This window comes from Bos indicus x Bos taurus, chromosome 12 (genome assembly GCF_003369695.1).
Source record: "Bos indicus x Bos taurus breed Angus x Brahman F1 hybrid chromosome 12, Bos_hybrid_MaternalHap_v2.0, whole genome shotgun sequence".
NCBI lineage: Eukaryota > Metazoa > Chordata > Mammalia > Artiodactyla > Bovidae > Bos > Bos indicus x Bos taurus.
Window position 1 is genome coordinate 16408914 of NC_040087.1, and position 20620 is coordinate 16429533.

Sequence of the window (20620 nt, forward strand, 5' to 3'; positions counted from 1 at the left end):
AATTTAGTCCATCAGGTGCCATTGTTTTCAGTACTTTCTTTTTTGAATGTAATGTTTCTAACTTTCTTGTCCTCTGGGTTTTTACACAGAACATGTTGTTGACTTGATTTTTATTGTATTTTGGACAAATGAAAATGCAGTGAAGATTTAATCGCCATATCTTCCTAATAATCTAGCTGTGGGATACATGATCTGGCCATTGCTCCAAGGAGAAAGGGTGGGGAACTTGGTCAGCCTTGGAGTTAGACATACTTAGCTGTGAATATGGTTACTGATTTCTGTGGCTTTGGGCAAGTCACAGAAGCTTTCTGAGCCTAGTTTACTCATCTGTAGGTTGGTGGTGCTCCTTGCATTGGTTTAAATGAGTTACTAGACGCAAAGCTCCAGATACGGTGTCTGGCTCAGTGGGAGCGCTCAAAGGGGTGATAACAAATACCCACCTGGATTTTACCTCTTTATTTCTATCTTTTTTTTTTTTTTTTTAAGCCCAATTGGAACCTTTTACCTTATAGTTGAGGGTTTGCCTCCTTTTATCTATCAAATTATAAACTTAAAAAAAAAGTAGTCCTCTGTGTTTTTCTTTTCTGCAGAAACCATGTACTTAGTAAATTTTGATGAATCCGTCAATAATTTATCATTTGGATAGTGAATCTAAACAAATAGGATAGGAAAACTTGTAATTTTTCTGTATTTCAGTTTTGTTTTAAATTAACCTAGGCAACTGTTTCTCTATAGGGATTGAAAGAGTCTAAGCTCCATGTAGGTTTTGTTATTTCTTCCCTTTTAACGCAGAAACTGGAACCCAAACCCAGGATGAAAAGGGCGTGTTACATAGGTAAATTCTCACTAACTCTGGACACGGAGGTCTGTTCATTTGGTCTGTTCATTGTAGTCTGGGCATTCATGTGCTCACTGTTAACACCTTATACCTTTATTTATAATCAATAATACTCTCAAAAGAAAGAACTGGAAAAATCCAGAATAGCTCAGTTAAAGGATTAGGGTGATCCTGTAGGCCAGATCCTGGACAGCTAATAGTTTTGCATGTGACTTTCCTATTGAAACTCTCAGAGACCTTAAAAGATGTTTATTGTAATGTGACTCATAGGAGAAGGGAAAGAAAGAAGTTAAGAGGAGAGGTGATCATATACTATTTCATGTATCACTCTTTATTTGATGACATGTTTAGATAATTTAGAAAATACTGATGTTTCTAGAATGAATCCTACTTGAACCTAATATGTTAATCTTTTTAGGTAAGTGTTTAATTCTGTTGACTCTTTTTAAATTTAGATTCACACATGTATTTAGAAAGGAGATTCATCTGTAGTTTTCTTGTTGTGTACTTTTTTGTTAGATGATTATATCAGTATCATCTGTTACTATTTAAATAAGAATTTGAAAACTTTCTTTCCTATCACATGGTTTGAAATGGTTTAAATATGATCAGAATTGTCCCTTAAAATTTTCCCAGAATTCTTCCTCTGAAGACATCTAACCTGCTTTTGTTTATTTATGTGTTTATCTATTGGAAGGTCAGTTGGGGAGGTAGGTTTTTGATTTGTGTTTCATTAGTATACACAACATATAGTGTGATTCCTTAAGTAAATCTGAAATGTTATTTACTGAACATTTTCAGTTCTTACTGATTAAGTCCTGCCTAACTAAGGGCGAGGTGATTTGTTACTGTTGATTACTGTTTCAAGAGTGGCAGTTCTTGTTTGTATTCAGTGTTTTATGGCATTTTACAGTCATGTATACCATTCCTAGATTTGGACATTAAGGACTATTCCACATTTTTATTGTTGAGATGGTGATGCTGTCAATTGTATGTTTATATTACTGTGTAGACTGTTATTACTCTTTATTTTAGATGCTCTTTATTTATTCATTTGTTTATTTGGCTCCGTGGAGTCTTAGTTCAGCATGTGAACTCTCAGTTGTGGCATGTGGGAGCTCGTTCCCTGACCAGGGGTGGAACCTGGGCCCCCTGCATGGGGAGCACAGAGTCTTAGCTAGTGGGCCACCAGAGAAGTCCCCACTGGTACTGTCTTTGGTACACTTGGCCAAGGGAGCCAGTTTTACCGCAGATCATGCAGCAGACACGGTATCCATCCTTAACAGACAACAGAGTTGTCTAGTACATTGAGGTACTTAGTAATTCTGGTGAATGAAATACTTGTTTAGTATCTACTGTGTGTTTGGAAAAGGTATAAAAGACATGTTCAGAGACAATATGTTATGAATGCAAAATTGAATTAAATAGTTTAAATATTAAGGCAAATGTGTATTCAGATATATTAAAGGATTCGATTTACATACTCATCTGGGGGAGAAACCATTTTCAGATGGAGAAAAAAGTAAATATTGATTCAGTTACCCTGTACCTGGCCTGAATTTACAAACTGATATAGAGAGCTAAAACTGTTTCAGTAGTATTTTTGTTCTTCTATATGAATTGGGCTATAATGCTAGGAAATGGGAATCACAACTCTGTAGTAAGAGTGGTACAAAAAATAATGTTGATCTAAATTTAGATTATAATATTTATTTTAAACTTTGTTAAAGAAAAGGTATTGATAGTTGATAAGATTGTATTGGATTATGTTGAAGATATATTGACAAAATATTCTTTCCTTTTCTCTTAGATTTATCTAAAAACAGACTGGTTGAAGTTCCAATGGAGTTGTGCCATTTTGTATCACTGGAAATTCTTAATCTGTATCATAATTGTATCAGAGTCATTCCGGAGGCCATCATTAATCTACAGATGCTGACTTACTTAAATTTAAGGTAGGTTTAAAAAAGAAAAAAGATCACTTGCATTTCTGTCAGTTTTTTTCTCTCTGATCTTTTCTGATCACCCTTTGAAATAAATCACATGAAGATTATTGAAGAAATATCTTTTATAATACATTTATAGTGCCATTATTATTGTTTTTGGTGCTCGACTTCTCAATGTCAATAGGGCAAGATGTTTGGCTTCTTAAGATAATTGATACAGCATCATTTATACTTTTTGTTTGATACTTGGAAGGTTGTTGGTCTGTTTTCTTCGGATATTGATGTAGATTTTGGAGGAGGAAGGCTGAAGGAAGTGAGAAAGGATTGATGGTTGAGGCAGATTAGGACCTTCCTGGTTTTGGAGATTATTGGAAACATTGGATTTGCTACCCACAGTTGACTGAACCTGTTCACCTTAGGTCACTAGAGAAAGCTGAGGAGGAACACTGAGCCACTCTAGCAAGATAGGACTTTGCTGTCTTTAGCCCATTAAATTAGGTCAGTGTTTGCTGAGTTTGGGTCAGTGGTCTGTACTGACTCTCTGATTAACCACAACACAGTGTAACCTATTAATGTACTGAGTAGCCCTGAAGTTAAGAAAACTAAGAGTTTTAAGGCCTAGCTTTTAGACTTTCGCTGCTGTGACTGTCAGCTTTTCTGGCCTGATTTTGACTCCTTGATACTTAAATCCTGGCTCACATCTGGGATATCAGGCAAGAGGGGGAGCTGTTCTATCAAGTCTGTCTCTACTATTAAAACAAAGTTGCAGAGTTCAAGCCTGAGCAGCCATCACTCTTGTCAGTTGCATTATCTTACTCTGCAAAGGATAGCGCCTGACTAGCAGGGTTTGTGCTGTGAAACAAATATGCAGCCTTCAAAGTGCAAGATTCCCAGTAAACCAGGTATAGTATTAATTTATGATAGAGAATAATGTCATTTATATTTTAGGGTTTTTATTTGTTTGGTTTGGTTTACCACTGATGGTTAGAAATCTTCTGCAGCTTTCTTTGTTGTCAAAAATGGGCTTCCTTTGCATTTCATTAGGACTGTATATCTTTTCCCTTGGGAGTGAAAAATAAATCCTAGCCATGTTTTTAAGTGGCCTTTATTTCATTTTTGGTAAATAAAATGTAAACTATTATTATTATTACTACTAGAAGCTCAACAGAGCCAACTTTCATTTTTTCCAGGTTTCTAGTTCATTTGAGTTTTCTTGTGTAAGAACCATTCATACCATTTCTGCTGCAGCAGAGTATTAATTACCTGGAATTGCCTGATGGAGCCAGCATAGTGATGTCTATAGACATGGCTTATTATCTCCCTAAAACATCTGTCTTCTAGTCCCAGCCCACATAGGGGAAATAACCCAAGAGCATATGTCGTTGGTCTGTTTATTTTACTGACCTACTCCTGATACTTTCACCGCCAGCAGCCTGCTTTCAACAATTAAATAGATTTAACTTTGCATTGTTGTACAGTATTAAATATATATATATATACACACTGAGAAACCTTGGGGTAACAGATGACGTATTTCTTCTGGCATGATATAAACTATAAAATTCTACAAATACTAGGGAATCTAATCTCAGCATTTATATTTTGCTTTAAAAGCAGTAATAAAATTGTTTTTGATAGGATGATTTTTATGTTGAGGCTAGTTGAAGGTAGAATAATGTTACTGTTCTCAGATGGTAGAAAGACTGTATGGAATATGAATCTCAGGAGTCTTTCAATTAAGAACAGAGAGAATTTATTGGAACTGTTAATGGTTGAAGTTGTGTTTGGCATATTGTAAACAAAGTTTTGTGACGTATTTCTAGGTAAAAGAAAGAAAAGAAATAAAGGGGTCATTAAGCACCCAACTTTTTAAACTTCGTTTTCTTCTGATAATGGTTTCATTTCTCACTGGATTTAATTTCTCTATTTTTGGTCCCATTTATATGGTGGTGGTTTAGTCACTAAGTCGTGTCCAACTCTTACAACCCCATAGACTGTAGCCCACAAGGCTCCTCTGTCCATGGGATTCTCCAGGCAAGAATACTGGAGTGGGTTGCCATTTCCTTCTCCAGGGTATCTTTCCAACCCAGGAATCATTTATATAGGTCATTTTTATTTTGTTTTGGTTTTCTTTGCTCACATTTCCTACTTTAATATTACCATCTTTTAGGACATTTTCTCTAGTGTTGAATCATAGCTCTTCAAAGGAATTGATAAATAAATGGATGAAAGTAAGAAAAAATATATCTCTTACTTTTCAGAGATACTCTTAATATGTCAAGGTATATGAAAAATGTATGTGTCTCATCTAAAATGGTGCTATATGTACATATGTGATTATCTTTGGTGACTTCTATCACATTTACTTTAAGAATGTCACCTAAAATAGCAACACAGGGCAATTTTTAAAGTGAGCAGGAGATGGTCATCTTTTCTATTCATTTATAAGGCCTCTAACTCCTGTTTGATTATTAGATTTTTGAAATGAAAATTCTAGGAATAAGACCTTTGTACTGAGTTTTTCTTTGTGGGAGAGATTTGAGGTAGAATGTTAAATTTGCCTAAATGGTTTATTTGTAGCTTCTGAAATGGTGGGTGACTGTCACATCTGTTTATCTATAAATGTGTAATACAATAATATATAGAAGATGCCAGTGGCATCTAGTTAAATTGTAAGTCTTCTAAGAGATGTTGAGTAATGACATCCCATGATAATAGTGTTGTTTGTGTGAGTTCTCCCTGTCTTCAGGCTACCATCTCCACTCCCAGCCACCACCACTCCGACTCTGAAGGCAGCTGGTAACCAGAAGGAATGTAGAATGTTGTGTTTGTCTGTGATCATGACAGATGTCCCCTTCACAACAACCAGGGTTGGGCACTGTGGCCTTTTCGTGTCTTTCTCCTGAAAACTTAAGTCAACAAAATAAAATGAATGGGTGTGGTGAAGAGGCATGGTAGGATTCTATTGACTCCTGGCCTTCAGAGAGAAGCTGCCAATCCACATATTAGGAAAAGAGGCAAGATGCTCAGGATGCTGCACAAAGTACTGCTTTGTAGGACAGCTGCTGATCCCCTTTCAGTCCAGGCTTTTGTGTGTGTGTGTGTGATAGTTACAAATTGAATATTATGCCAACGAGAAAAGCTCTTTTTTTAATAGGCCATCTATCTAATTGATTATTTTTTAGTTGAAGTATAGTTGATGTACAGTATTAGATGTTACAAGTATACAACATAGTCACAATTTTTAAATGTTACGTTCCATTTATAGTTATTATAAAATATTGGCTATATTCCCTGTGTGGTAAAATATATCCTCATGGCTTTTTTATTTTCTAAACCTTGTTTATTTGGCTGTGCTGGGTCTTGGTTGCAACATACGGGATCTTTGTTGCCATGTGCGGGTTCTTAGGCACGTGAGGTATAGTTCCCTGACTAGGGATTGAACCCAGGCCCCCTGCATTGGGAGCTTGGAGTCTCAACCTCTGGACCACTGAGAAAGTCATGCTTATTTATTTTATACATAATATTGGGTTGGCCAAGAAGTTTGTTTGGGTTTTCCTGCAAGATGGTACAGAAGAACCTGAACGGACTTTTTGGCCAACCCAATAGTTGGTAGCTCTCAATCTCCCAGTCCCGTAATGCCCCTCCCCATGCCCTCTTCCACTGGCAACCACTAGTTTGTTTTCCGTATCTGTGAATTGGTTTCTTTTTCATTATGTTCCCTAGTTTTAGATTCCACATACAAGTGGTATCATACAGCATCTGAAAAGATATATTCTAGATAGAAGCATTTAATCAAATTAAGCATTTAATCTAAACTGTAGCTAATTTAGATGTGTTGGGGAAGTCAGTATACATTTCAGAAAATTAAGAAAATCCTGTAAATTACTTTTGAGTGCACACTGTAGACTGGGTCAGATGTAGGACGGTCTGAAATAGCTTTAACGGATAGGCAAGTTCAGCTGACTATATCAATAAATACCCCAAATACTTTCTTTTCCATAGTACACTTAGGACTAGAAAGAAAGTGCTGCTCAAAAAAATAGCACAGAGAAGCTGCTTTTCAGATTCCACAGATTTCATGTTGCTGTGCATAACATTAGACATGGTCTCACTGTATTTTTAATTGTTTTCTTTTTTAAAATAAATCACGTGGAGAAATTGCTGATTTTTGTGTGTTCTAAAACAAGAGACGTGTCCTGTGAAGCCACTTTGAATGTATGGGAACCATTCAAAATTGATGACGCCCTCTGGGATGCATTGCATATTCCATCCGAGTGAACAGTCATAGATATTTGATGGTGTTGTGATGATGACAATAGAGGTGATGATGGTGGTGTGTCACTGCATCTGCAGCTTCTTGGCTGGTAGGATCTCTCAGCGACATTATCTTTAAATGTCAAATGGCTGTTTGGTGCCAGCAACCCAGTCCCATCTTAGACTAGCGATGGGTTTAATTAATACATGGAAAGAAAACCTTTACTGTAAAACACAGTTAAAAACACTTCAGCGTTTCCTATTTTTTGATCTCGCCGTAGAAATGTCCTGTTTGTGGAAAACATTACTTTATTGCTGTTTATGTAGTGTCCTTTGAAGAAACTGGGCTTGTAATCTTTTCTTCTTGGTGTTTACAACAGAAGGTTATGTTGATTTAATGTACGTGCCACTGTGTCTTCTCCTGTTAGAAAGCGTCTTAATCCAAGAAATGTGGCCAAGAACAATACCAGTGATTAAACAAGACTTGTTCCTATATCGGAACAAACACTTTGAACCTGGTACACGGGAAGACCTCACAAAGTGTAAGACCTATTTTAAGCAGTTGGAGAGGTTGTTGTTGATGAGACTCATGAAGAAAATGTACCTTAGAAAGTTTTTAGAAGAACACAGAGCAGAAAAGCTTTTGGCAAGTGTCTGGGTGTTGTGAATGAAACTAAGAATAGGGAGCTTAGCTTCAACGTTTCATCTCAGAGATTTGGGGGAGCAGAAGCTGCCCCCAAAAGGCACATTCTTCACAGCATTTGATCATAGCGTTTCCAGAACTCTTGGTTAGTGGTTTTACTGTTCTGGGGTGAAACGTGCAGAGCCAGGAGCTGGTTTATTCATTAGAAGCCCCTTTCTCTGCCAGCATCTTAGGTATTGCCTGTAAAGAAGGGGGGCCGTCTCTTGAGCAGAATGTTATCACGCCATACAAGGAATCTTTATTGGCTGCTTTTTCTGAAGCCTGGCATCCTTTTTGGCTGCTTAACAATGTGCAGAAAGAGCCAACTTCCTGATGGCTGTATATAACCTGTATCCCCACATTCCTTTGGGGGCTCATTTGGAGAATAATCTTTAATCCTCAGACTGTAGCTCTCTATTTGAAGGACTTGGGGGAAGCATCCTGCATCCTAGGTTTGCCTTAGAAAGCATAGATTTTATAATTTTTGTTATGAACAAAAACTAATTTCATTGTTTCTCAGAATCTTAATTTTATCCCTGAGAAACACAGCTTCTCCTTGCATTGACCTTCCTGAAGAATCTCTCAATTATAGGATAGTATTTTTGTCTTTCTAGAAACAGAGAAAATGGGTGATGTCTTCTTAAACTGGAAAAAGGAGAGGAGTTTTGCTCATTCAAGCTTGTATCACTCTTTCTTTTATGAAGATCATAGGAGTTTTTCCTCATTCAGACTTGTATTGCTCTTTTACGAAAATCACATCTGGTTCAAAGGGGAAAGGAGAATATTTAGGTATGTGTATATATATATATATATATATATATATACACATACATACATACGTATACACACACACATATATATGTGTATACACACACACACACACACACACATATATGTGTGTGTATATATATATATATTTCAGAGAAGGCAATGGTACCCTACTCCAGTACTCTTGTTTGGAAAATCCCATGGATGGAGGAGCCTGTTAGGCTGCAATCCATGGGGTCGATAAGAGTCGGACACGACTGAGCGACTTCACTTTCACTTTTCACTTTCATGCATTGGAGAAGGAAATGGCAGCCCACTCCAGTGTTCTTGCCTGGAGAATCCCAGGGATGGGGGAGCCTGGTGGGCTGCCGTCTGTGGGGTCGCACAGAGTCAGAAACGACTGAAGTGACAGCATAGCATATGTATATATTTGGAACTTGCCTTTGGTAACTAGGTTGTGCTTTGTGAAATGACTGATCATCAGGAAGACACCAAAATACAATAAACCGTGTTGGAATTTGGAAGTATCATCTTAAAATTTGAAACTATTTTCCACAGACTGCTGGAGTAGAAAGTGGTCATCAGAGTTACCCATCGCAGGAGCAGCAGCTTGGGGTTGAAGCCTTGCCTTTTCTAATGCGCTTACTGGGCATTTGTCTTTAAGGTGGAACCTTTAGGCAACAGCCCTTAAAAATTTTAGTTCATATTTATAAATTATTGTGCCGGGAAAGTTATTAGCATTGGTAGTTGAAGGGCTTTATTAAGTGTGAATATGTTCATAATAGGTGTTTCTTATCAGACTCCATTCCTGTTAGTATAGCCTAAGCTTGGCAAGACTTCCATAAGGGATTTTTCCATTCTACGTATCGCCTGATCACAGACGTGGTTTTAGATCAGTGTTTGTATGGAAAAAAAAACCAGAGGAACACAAAAGGGGCATTATGGCTTATGACAGCTAGACTGCTGTCAGAATTTGTTGGGTTTGTTTTCAGTTCTGCTTCTGATCTTAATAAAACCTCTAAGATCTTTGTGCTGCAGATTTGCTTTCTGAAAATAGGATGAACACTCTCTCCCAATGTACTGTATAAATTTTCCTGTTTATGTTCATTCTCAACGTTTTTCCTGCAAGCCCCAAATGAACACGCTGCAAATTACATTTCTATTTCTCATTGGATGGACCAAAGCTCTTTGAAACATTGCCATTTCATCAACAACAAGCTTATAGTTCCTCCAAGAATGTTACAGTTTTCCAAGTCTTAAAACAAGTGTCGTAGATGAAGAGAGGAAAAGGAAGAAAAACAGAACGTAAACATGTGAAAGGAGGTGTGGAAGTCTGGAAAAACTTTCACCATTGTCATCATCACCTCTACCTCATCAATTCTTAATAGCTAAATATGAGCTGTTACACTGTCATATTTGAGCCCTTCAATAGCTCTTTACTTGAGATGGGAAATAGGAAAGTGATGCATCCCTAAAACACATTATTTCGTAAATAAGAATCGTGGGAATTAGGGAAGCTTATTTCTGTGGCCTTTACTATTTGCTCAGCACTTCCCCCATTGCCATCTTGTTTGATACTGTGCTCTGCTGCAGTCCATGCCCTTTGGACCATTTCAGAATTGTAAACATAGTTTATGAATTAAAACATAGAGAATTTTCCAGTAGGCCAACCTAAATATTTAAATAAGGGAATTAAAAATATTCATGCTACTATATCCATGCTTTAAAGTTTTTTAATGCCTATAAATTTGTGCCTTTCTTTTTCCCTTTATTTATTATTTTCAGAAGTTTGTTTTTTGTGTATGTTTTAAAATTTCAATGACCAACTCTTTTGATATTTTCTTTTCCATGAATTTCTGATACTGTCATATTTCCTTTGGTCTACTTTCTAATAGCTTTAGTCTTTTAATTTATGGAGTTTCCAGTTATTGTTCTTTTCTTATAGGAGCATTTAAGGCCATGGGTTTCTCTGTTTTTAATGTTTTAGCACTAAAGTTTTGGTGATTCCCAGAAGTTTTGATATATAGTATTTAAAAAAATCACTCCTAAATCATTTCTGATTTCCCGTGTTTCATTTTTGACCCATGAGTTTTCTATAGAGCAGATTTTAATAGTTGGCTTTTAAAATTGATTTTTAATTGCATTACATTTGGAGGATGTTTTGTTTGACATTGTTTCTTTAGGTTGGTTGGTATTTGCTCTATAGCCCACGCATAGTTAATTTTGTAAATATTCCACATGAACTTGGAAGGAATGTATGCTAAGTGCTATGGACTGGATTCTAGTAAACCCACTAAGTGTAACTTCCTGTTGCTTTTGCATCTCATTTATTTAGGGGTTTCCTCTTATAACGTGCATTCTTCAGTAGTGCATTCACTGAGAGGATATAAGTGCAGTCTTCTTCTGAAATGGCTTTCTTTACTCATTTTTAAGATTCAACTATTTGTACAAAATTTTCATTTGTACTAATATAAAGTTTTAAGTTGACAGCTGTTTTCTATTGTGTTTCAAAGATATTAGATTTTCTGGCCTCTGTTTTACTATGTTTTAAGTTTGTAGAAAATCTTCTATATTTTTTCCTTTGATTTCTTCTCATATCTTTGTCTTTGGTGTTTCTGCACTTTATGCTATGATATGCACAGAGATATTATTTTGATTTATCTGACTGTACACTTAATTTTGCTTCCTAAGTCTAAAGATTCATGTCTTTCATCAATTCTAAAAACAAAAAATAGTTATTACCTTTTTAAATACTGCACCTTCCTCTATTTCTCTGTTACTTCTATTTTTTTAGTGTACTCCCTGTTGGTTATATGTTAGACCTCTCATTCTCTCACATTTTTAGTCTCTTTGTTAGTTCTCATTTCTTTATATTTGGGTAATATTTTTTAAGCATGAATATGCCTTTAACATATCAAGAGTGAAAGTGCAGTAATACTGTGAAAGCAGGAAAAATGGTAGCACCATGAGGTTCCGTAATGGAAAAGAGTCTTAGTGATTGAGATGCATGGCATAAGAACTGTGCATTTTGACTCATTAGTGAAACCTGATGCACTGTCTTCTGCTTCCAGTGGTGTACTTTGTTGGTTGCCTAAAAACAAATCGATACAGTAAGCTCCCTAAGTGCAAAACTTCAAGTTACAAACTTTCAAGCGTATGAACTTGTGTTCGCATGTTCAGTCACGTAAATCGGTTGTGTGTCTGGGGTACATTGTCACGTGCGTGCATCCTCTACAGATGGTTGCAATTTTGTGTACTGTTCAGTGTTGTATAGAGTACGGTACTAGCATCTCCCGCCTCCTCCCCTCCTCAAGTTTGTAGCTCCTCCTTCCTGCTTACTCGATGCCAGCCCCCGTATGCCAGCTGTTGTACTGTACTCCTTTATTTTCAAGGTACTGTACTGTAAGATTAAAAATGTTTTCTTTTTTGTGTTTGTTTTTTATGTATTATTTATGTGAAAGGTACTGCAAGCCTATTACAATGCAGTACCATATAGCCAATTGTGTTAGCTGGGTACCCAGGCTAACTTTATTGGTCTTAGGAACAAATTAGACTCAGGAATGCACTTTTGGAACAAAACTCATTCATTTGTGGAGGACTCTATGGTACTGAATTTCTTTGAGTTTTTTTTTTTTTTTAATTATAAAACTTGATGAGAACTAGTCTTGTTCCTTTTGGCTTTATATTGAAGTTTGTGACAATTTGACTTCCTAATCTTCAATCTTGTCTTTGTTGAACTCTGTCCTCCCCCCCCCCTTTTTTTTTAATCTTTTCGGCATCCTCCATACTTTCTTCCCTGAAATTAGGGCTTTAAGGAAGTAGGTTTTGACTGCAGTTTGGAGGTCTAGTGGCCAACCCAGGGTTTCACTTTGGTTCTCTTTGCGTTCTTACTTGCTTGCAGTAACAATTACAGTAACTGGATAAATAAAATTTTTGTTAAGAGTTGTTTTTGAGAAAAAGAGACACAGTATTGGTTTCCTCAGCTTCCCAATCCAGGTCTAAATGCATCACTTTGTGTTCAAAAGTAATAAAATGTATGCTATAGTGGCTAAAACATTGCAGAATATGGTGTTAAAAATATTATCCTATTTCTGAACAGAATGCTTGTGCTGTGAGAACTTAGGAAGGAGAAATGTTGATAAAATAATGTAGCCAAGAGTTTCAGCGTATGTAATAGTCTCAAATGACATTTTTTTCAGGGATGAGAAATAAAGTCAAGAAAAATATGTATTCTGTAGTTCTTTATCTACAAAGAGTTGAGGGATTGGGTGCTTAGGGTTCAGGAGGACTCATTATGAAGAGGGCAGTTTATTCTGTAAGGCTTTGTATTTCGTCCTCTGTCATTTCTTGGAATACGTTTATACTCTCTGGAACAGATGGACTGTCAGAACAGATGCCATGAGATGATCCCTCTGAATTCAGTTCAGTTGCTCAGTCGTGTCCGACTCTTTGCTAGCCCATGAATCGTAGCATTCCAGGCCTCCCTGTCCATCACCAACTCCTGGAGTTCACCCAAACTCTTGTGCATCGAGTCAGTGATGCCATCCAGTCATCTCATCCTCTGTCGTCCCCTTCTTCTCCTGCCCCCAATCCCTCCCAGCATCAGAGTCTTTTCCAATGAGTCAACTCTTCCCATGAGGTGGCCAAAGTACTGGAGTTTCAGCCTCAGCATCAGTCCTTCCAATGAGCACCCAGTACTGGTCTCCTTTAGGATGGACTGGTTGGATCTCCTTGCAGTCCAAGGGACTCTCAAGAGTCTTCTCCAACACCACAGTTCAAAAGCATCAATTCTTTGGCGCTCAGCCTTCTTCACAGTCCAACTCTCACATCCATACATGACCACAGGAAAAACCATAGCCTTGACTAGATGAACCTTTGTTGGCAAAGTAATGTCTCTGCTTTTGAATATGCTATCTAGGTTGGTCATAACTTTCCTTCCAAGGAGTAAGCGTCTTTTCATTTCATGGCTGCAGTCACCATCTGCAGTGATTTTGGAGCTCAAAAAATAAAGTCTGACACTGTTTCCACTGTTTCCCCATCTATTTCCCATGAAGTGATGGGACCAGATGCCATGATCTTCGTTTTCTGAATGTTGAGCTTTAAGCCAACTTTTTCACTCTCCTCTTTCACTTTCATCAAGAGGCTTTTTAGTTCCTCTTCACTTTCTGCCATAAGGGTGGTGTCATCTGCCTATCTGAGGTTATTGATATTTCTCCCGGCAATCTTGATTCCAGCTTGTGCTTCTTCCAGCCCAGCGTTTCTCATGATGTACTCTGCATATAAGTTCAATAAGCAGGGTGACAATATACAGCCTTGACATACTCCTTTTCCTATTTGGAACCAGTCTGTTGTTCCATGTCCAGTTCTAACTGTTGCTTCCTGACATGCATATAGGTTTCTCAAGAGGCAGGTCAGGTGGTCTGGTATTCCCATCTCTTTCAGAATTTTCCACAGTTTATTGTGATCCACACAGTCAAAGGCTTTGGCCTAGTCAATAAAGCAGAAATAAATGTTTTTCTGGAACTCCCTTGCTTTTTTTCTTATGCTTATTCTCTGAATGGTGAGATCCAAATAGCTAGAAGCTTTGGGTCATTTTGAGAGTTGGATTGTGTGGAACTGTGTTATCTTTTAATCTCAGTTTATCTACCTTATCCTCCTGGAATCAGGCAGTGTTTTTCTGAAACTCCATTTGGCAACTGGCAAACCTTCGCAGAAAGGGATGGGAAAATGATATAAGAAAATTGATCCATTCTACTGAGTGAGTAGTCCTTCTGTTCATAAAAAGAGAATAAGAGAACCAGAGAAAATCTGCTTGCCAAATTCCCTAGGAGAAAAGAAGTTACTTAGTTCCAACCACAGTGAATGCCATTAGCTCCATCAGGGTGTAAGTAGAAGATTGTTATTTAGTCGCTGAGTTGTGTCAGACTCATTGCAACCCCATGGACTGTAGTTGGCCACTGTCTTCTGTCCTTGGGAGTTTCTAGGCAAGAAAACTGGAATGGGCTGCAACTTCCTACTCCAGGAGATCTTTCAGACCCAGGGATCGAATCCACGTCTCTTGCATTGGCAGGTGGATTCTTTACCACTCAGCCACCAGCATTTCCTAAAAATACATTCTATGGAAAATCTTCTGTTGGATGGTAATAGGTACGCCTACTTAAGAAAAGTCCATGTATCGTACTATCAGAACTCTTCTCCTTTCTCTGGTGAAGATGAGTGTTAGTCACTCAGTTGTGCCCGATTCTTTGCAACCCCATGGACTGCAGCCCACCAGGCTCCTCTGTCCATGGGATTTCCCAGGTAAGAAGACTGAAGTAGTTTGCCATTTCCTTCTTCAAGGGATCTTCCCGACAGAGATCGAGCCCAGGTCTCCTGCACTGAGCTGTAGGGAAGCCCCCTTCTTTGGTGAGGTCTGTGTATGAGCATCTCCTAGAAAGTGCTGTTCAGAACATCTGTTTCTAAACACTGATTTGGCAGAATGCTGTATCACCTAGAGAACCCTTTAGGAACTGACCTCATGCCTCAAAGAGAATGAGGTTAAAAAGCATATGCCTTAATGATGTCTTGTTCAGAGGCCAAAGAATCTGTATGGACTGGATATGTTGAAAGATAAGATGAAATGTGAGTGGAGAAGAGAAAGGCCCTGGGAAACACTATAGCATACAGTGTGTTCACAGAGCTGCCACCCAGGCTGATTTATTCTTTATTTAGCACATTTTAAATATGTATGTATTTATTATTAATGATTAATTAAAATAGGCAATTCATTTTGAGAAACAAACAAGTACTGAAAAGTGCAAAGAGTGAAAAGTGCATCACTCACTAGTAGTCAGGTTTAAGCTTGTTTCCTTCTCCTGAGCTCCTTAGTAAGACTGAACTTTCTCTGGAGTGGGGTGGGGGGATATTTTCAGTTTCTGAGAGCTCTGTATTACATAATGAGGAAAAGAATCACCTTGACCAAAAGTCTGTAGCAGCTGTGTCTTTAAATTGAATTGTCTGTACTGAGATTTTATTGGTGAAACACCACCAGACTTCTTCTCGTTAACACTAATCACCTGTTAAAGATAATTCTTTAAAAAAAAGATAAAATCATAACTCTCATACAAATGTAAAATGTACATCTGTGAAAGATTCTATTTAACCCAGTAATTGATGGAGAACTGATTGAACGTTATATTTTGTTTAAAGGAAAATTCAGTGTGTGCACACACACATACACACAAACTCTAGTGGACTTGATGACATGAATTGACAAGTAGTTCCGAAGCTGGGCAGTATCCGGAGGGCAGAAGTCAGTTGCAGCTCCTCTGCACTCATCATGATTCGTCTATATTTCTATGAGCAAATGATTTGCACTATGATCATTTCTGCAGAGTTCTAAAATAACTTGAAGTCAGTGAAAGACAGAGGTCATCTGGAAGGATGTGCTAGACAAGACCCCCCACGTAGTTTATGTCTGTATCAAAATTACTTACAGTTTTTTCTGATACGCCAAGTAATTTATATTGCCATGTGCAAGAACTGTGTCACTCTGTGAACTATTTGAACAGGACTGTAGGTAGAAGAGGGGCTTTCCTGGTGGCTCAGCAGTAAGCAATCTGCCTGCCATGCAGGAGACACAGGAGATGCAGGTTCAATCCCTGGATCGGGAAGATCACCTGGAGGAGGAAATAACAACTCACTCCAGTATTCTTTTTTATTATTATTAATTTATTTATTTTAATTGGAGGCTAATTACCTTGCAATATTGTGGTGGTTTTTGAAAGATGGTCAGAGACATTACTTTGCCAACAAAGGTTCATCTAGTCAAGGCTATGGTTTTTCCAGTGGTCATGTATGGATGTGAGAGTTGGACTCTGAAGAAGGCTAAGTGCCAAAGAATTGATGCTTTTGAACTGTGGTGTTGGAGAAGACTCTTCAGAGTCCCTTGGACTGCAAGTAGATCCAACCAGTCCATCCTAAAGGAGATGAGCCCTGGGTGTTCATTGGAAGGACTGATGCTGAAGCTGAAATTCCAATACTTTGGCCACTTCATGGGAAGAGCTGACTCATTAGAAAAGACTCTGATGCTGGGAGGGATTGGGGGCAGGAGGAGAAGGGGATGACAGAGGATGAGATGGCTGGATGGCATCACTGACTTGATGGACATGAATTTGAGTAAATTTCAGGAGTTGGTGACGGACAGGGAGGCCTGGCGTGCTGCATTCATGGGGTCACAAAGAGTCGGACACAACTGAGCAACTGAACTGAACTGAATGACGACCCTATACGCAAGACAGCAGAAGAGACACAGATGTAAAGAACAGACTTTTGGACTCTGTAGGAAAAGGTGGGGGTGGGATGATTTGAGAGAGTAACATTGAAGCATTTATATTACCACTCTAGTTTTCTTGCCTGGAGAATCCCATGTACGAAGGAGCCTGGTAGTCCAGAAGGTTGCAAAGAGTAGGCCACAACTGTAGTGACTGAGCATGCATGCACTCATAGGTAGAAGAAAAAAAATAAAGAGATGTTCAGTAGGGATTGGGAAACTTCTTCTTTCACATCCTGTATTCTAGACTGTGAGAGGCCATTTGCAGGTAGTAGGTGAGGAAGACCAAAGAGATAGTGGGAATGTTTTGAAGGCAGCACATTGCTTTCACTTTTGTGTGGCCAGTCATGTAAATGGGTGATCTTCAGGGAGTTTGAGAAAACTGATACCTGTGGTGCGTTAGTCTCAGTAAGAGACCCTGTGACCTCAGGATCAGGAGAGAACAGCCTAGGGCCTTGGCAGAGGCAGCCTTTGAGCATCTGACAGCGGTGCCCAAATCTGCAGACACTTGTTTCAAGAGTTATCACCACCAGTCTGGAATCCTTCATTCCCCCTTACAGGATAAGACCTATACAGGATGTCTCGCTTTCTTTATTCCTTGTGCTCATGCTCAGTCGCTTCAGTTGCGTCTGACTCTTTGCAACCCCATGACTGCAGCCTGCCAGGCTCCTCTGTCCATGGGGATTCTCCAGGCAAGAACACTGGAGTGGATTGCCATGCCCTCCTCCAGGGGGCCTTCCTGACCAGGGGTTGAACCCACGTCTCCTGTACTGTGGGCGGATTCTTTACCCACTGAGCCACTTGGGAAGCCTGGATATATGTATCCATATAGCTGACTCACTTTGCTGTACAGCAGAAACTAACACAACACTGTAAAGCCGCTATAGTCCAGTAAAATTTTTAAGAGTCACTGAATTTTTATACGCAGTAAGAAATATTGGTTGCTCCAACACTTAAAATCCCTGATCCACGTTCAAGTCGGAGGTAGGGGATCACAGCTCAGGAGGATGTGGCCTGTCTTGGTAGGAGCTGCGCTTCAAGATTCCTTTACATTTCACATTTTATCAGTGCACTCAGGCAGCACAGCACTCAGTAGGTGTGAAACTAACCGGATTCCTTTCAACATTGGACACCATAGCATCTTCTTTCCTTGGTTTGGTCACATGCTTTCCTGCCCACTCTTCTCCTCCTTTCTATCTCTTCTCTATTCCTGTGTCTGGATGTTCTTTCTCTTCCTGCACCTAAATGCTAGGATTCCCCAAAACTCCATCTTTGGTCCCTGAATCTTGTCTCTCAGACCTCATGCCTTATGTGTGTGTGTCCAGTACATTCTGTGTCACTTTGACTTATTTTAACACTAGTCCTCATTTTCCCAGTTGACTAAAATCCAGTTTTTCTTAGATGTCTTTTGACATCTCTCAAAATTCAACATGTGTTAAACTGAGCCTATTCTTTTCTTTCCCAAATCAGTGTATTTGGAACCTGGTTCCTGGCCATGCTCCTACAGCTTTTCTCCAGTCCCCCACCCACCAGCTTGGAATCTCAGAGACAATCTTTGACCCTTTGCTCCATTGCTTTTTATATAAAACCAGTTATTGAATCGCCAGCCTAGCACCTCACTCCATCTTGCTTAAAATTCAGAGGCCTTTTCCTACTGCTTTCTTGGTTTGCCTTTATTATTTTTTAATTAATTTATTTTAACTGGAGGCTAATTTCTTTACAGTGTTGTAGTGGTTTTTGCCATACATTGACATGAATCAGCCATGGATGTACATGTGTCCCCCATCCTGAACCCCCCTCCCACCTCCCTCCCCATCCCATCCCTCTGGGTCATCCCAGTGCACCAGCCCTGAGTGCCCTGTCCCATGCATTGAACCTGGACTGGTGATCTGTTTCACATATGATAATATGCATGTTTCAATGCTATTCTCTCAAATCATCCCACCCTCGCCTTCTCCCACAGAGTCCAAAAGTCTCTTCTTTACATCTGTGCCTCTTTTGCTGTGGTTTGCCTTTATTTTTTATTCCAAAGTAAAATGAGCAGAGACTATATTGTGTTGAGGGAAAACCACAGACTTTGACCTGAAGCCCAGCCCGCCTGATTTCATTTCTTAGCACAGAGTGACTCATTAGTTAGACACCTTGAAGCAAGTGATTTAAATTCTCTTTGTATCTGAAAAGTGTGTGCCCATGTGCTCAGTTGCTCAGTCGTGTGTGACTCTTTGCGACCCCATACACTGTAGTCTGCCAGGCTCCGTCTTTGGGATTCTCCAGGGAAGAATACCCGACTCCAGTACTCTTGCCTGGAAAATCCCATGGATGGAGGAGCCTGGTAGGCTGCAGTCCATGGGGTCGCTAAGAGTCAGACACGACTGAGTGACTTCACTTTCACTTTTCACGTTTGTGCATTGGAGAAGGAAATGGCAACCCACTCCAGTGTTCTTGCCTGGAGAATCCCAGGGACGGTGGAGCCTGGTGGGCTGCCGTCTATGGGGTCGCACAGAGTCGGACACGACTGAAGTGACTTAGCAGTGCAGCAGTAGGGAAGAATACTGGAGTGGGTTGCTATTTTCTCTTTCAGGGGATTTTCCTGACACAGGGATCAGACCCGTGTCTCCTTTGTCTCCTGGGTTGGCAGGCAGATTCTTTACCACTGAGCCACAGGGGAAGCCCCCCGTCTGAAAAGTAAGGGGATTTGATACTTTTACTATAGGATTACTGTGAATATAGATAAGATGATAGTTGTCCTGCCCAGCACAATGCCTTATCCGTAAGAACCGCGTAAGAAAAGTCCATTGAATTGTTGAATGAAGTTTGTAGCATGTTTTGTCTAATGAGTTCCATTGTGGGTTAAGAAAAATAGTAGTAAAGGTCTAGTATTTGAGTAAAGTAAGTGGATTTTATAGTATTTTTAGTAATGAGGCTATGTTACTGATTTGTTGAGTAGTAGTGGAGAGGGCAACCCACTCCAGTGTTCTTGCCTGGAGAATCCAAGGGAAGGGGGAGCCTGGTGGGCTGCTGTCTATGGGGGTCACACAGAGTCGGAAACGACTGAAGTGACTTAGCAGTAGCAGCAGAACAGTTAAGTGAAACTGTATTATTATTGGCTGTCATGAGGGAAGCTTTCTGAAGGCTCACTTCCTTGGAAGGACACATGGGAAGAAAAGGGTGTACAGAGACTTACATTCCTACATGTCTACCTGTATCAAACATTCAAAAATTCCTGGAAATAGAGAGGCACACATCTTCAAATGATAAAGATGTTCAAGCACTTTAAACTTCATTATGAATATGTTTTGTTAACTCTGGGTAAAAGTTGATCTGGGAGTTCTCATTTAAATCAGTGTCAATAGCCTTTTCTTTTTTAATAGGGAAAAATGCTAAAGTAAAAAAATATATGTATTTCCCTGGTTTTGGTGTGGAGTGGCAGAGAGGAGAAGGCAGGTAAATGAGGCGCACCTTCTTGGGAGCAGAAAGGTGGTGTCCATTCTGCATGGAAGATGGTTCTCGAAAGTGGGAGAATTTTCTTCAGTGCCGATACATCTTTCCCAGCCACTTAGGGGTCATTTTCCCGTTTGCCAGCAACAGTGTTTTACAGGAGGCTATGGCCTCTATAGTCTTAATACTTAAAACCTCAAATCCGCGTTGTTGCCTCTGGTGGTGTTCAGCCAATTAATGTTCTTGCTAGTGTCAGGTTGTAGAGTTCTCGTTGAAATTCAAAGCTTCCTTGGTTTTGAACATTTAGCTCCATTTTAGAATGAAGGAAGGACACGATCAATATTATAGAGGAAACTTTAAGGAATAGTTTTTAGAGCCTT

At 39.2% G+C, this 20620-nt stretch overlaps 1 protein-coding gene across 5 annotated transcripts in view; it reads left to right on the forward strand.

Annotated features, from left to right (window-relative positions):
• Positions 1–20620, forward strand: part of LRCH1 (leucine rich repeats and calponin homology domain containing 1) — a 215359-nt gene that overhangs the window by 105035 nt on the left and 89704 nt on the right. For all 5 annotated transcript variants that reach the window (XM_027557224.1, XM_027557225.1, XM_027557227.1 and 2 more), the window contains exon 2: positions 2649–2793. In XM_027557224.1, coding sequence (XP_027413025.1) covers positions 2649–2793 — 145 coding nt within the window. The remainder of the gene's footprint in view (positions 1–2648; positions 2794–20620) is intronic.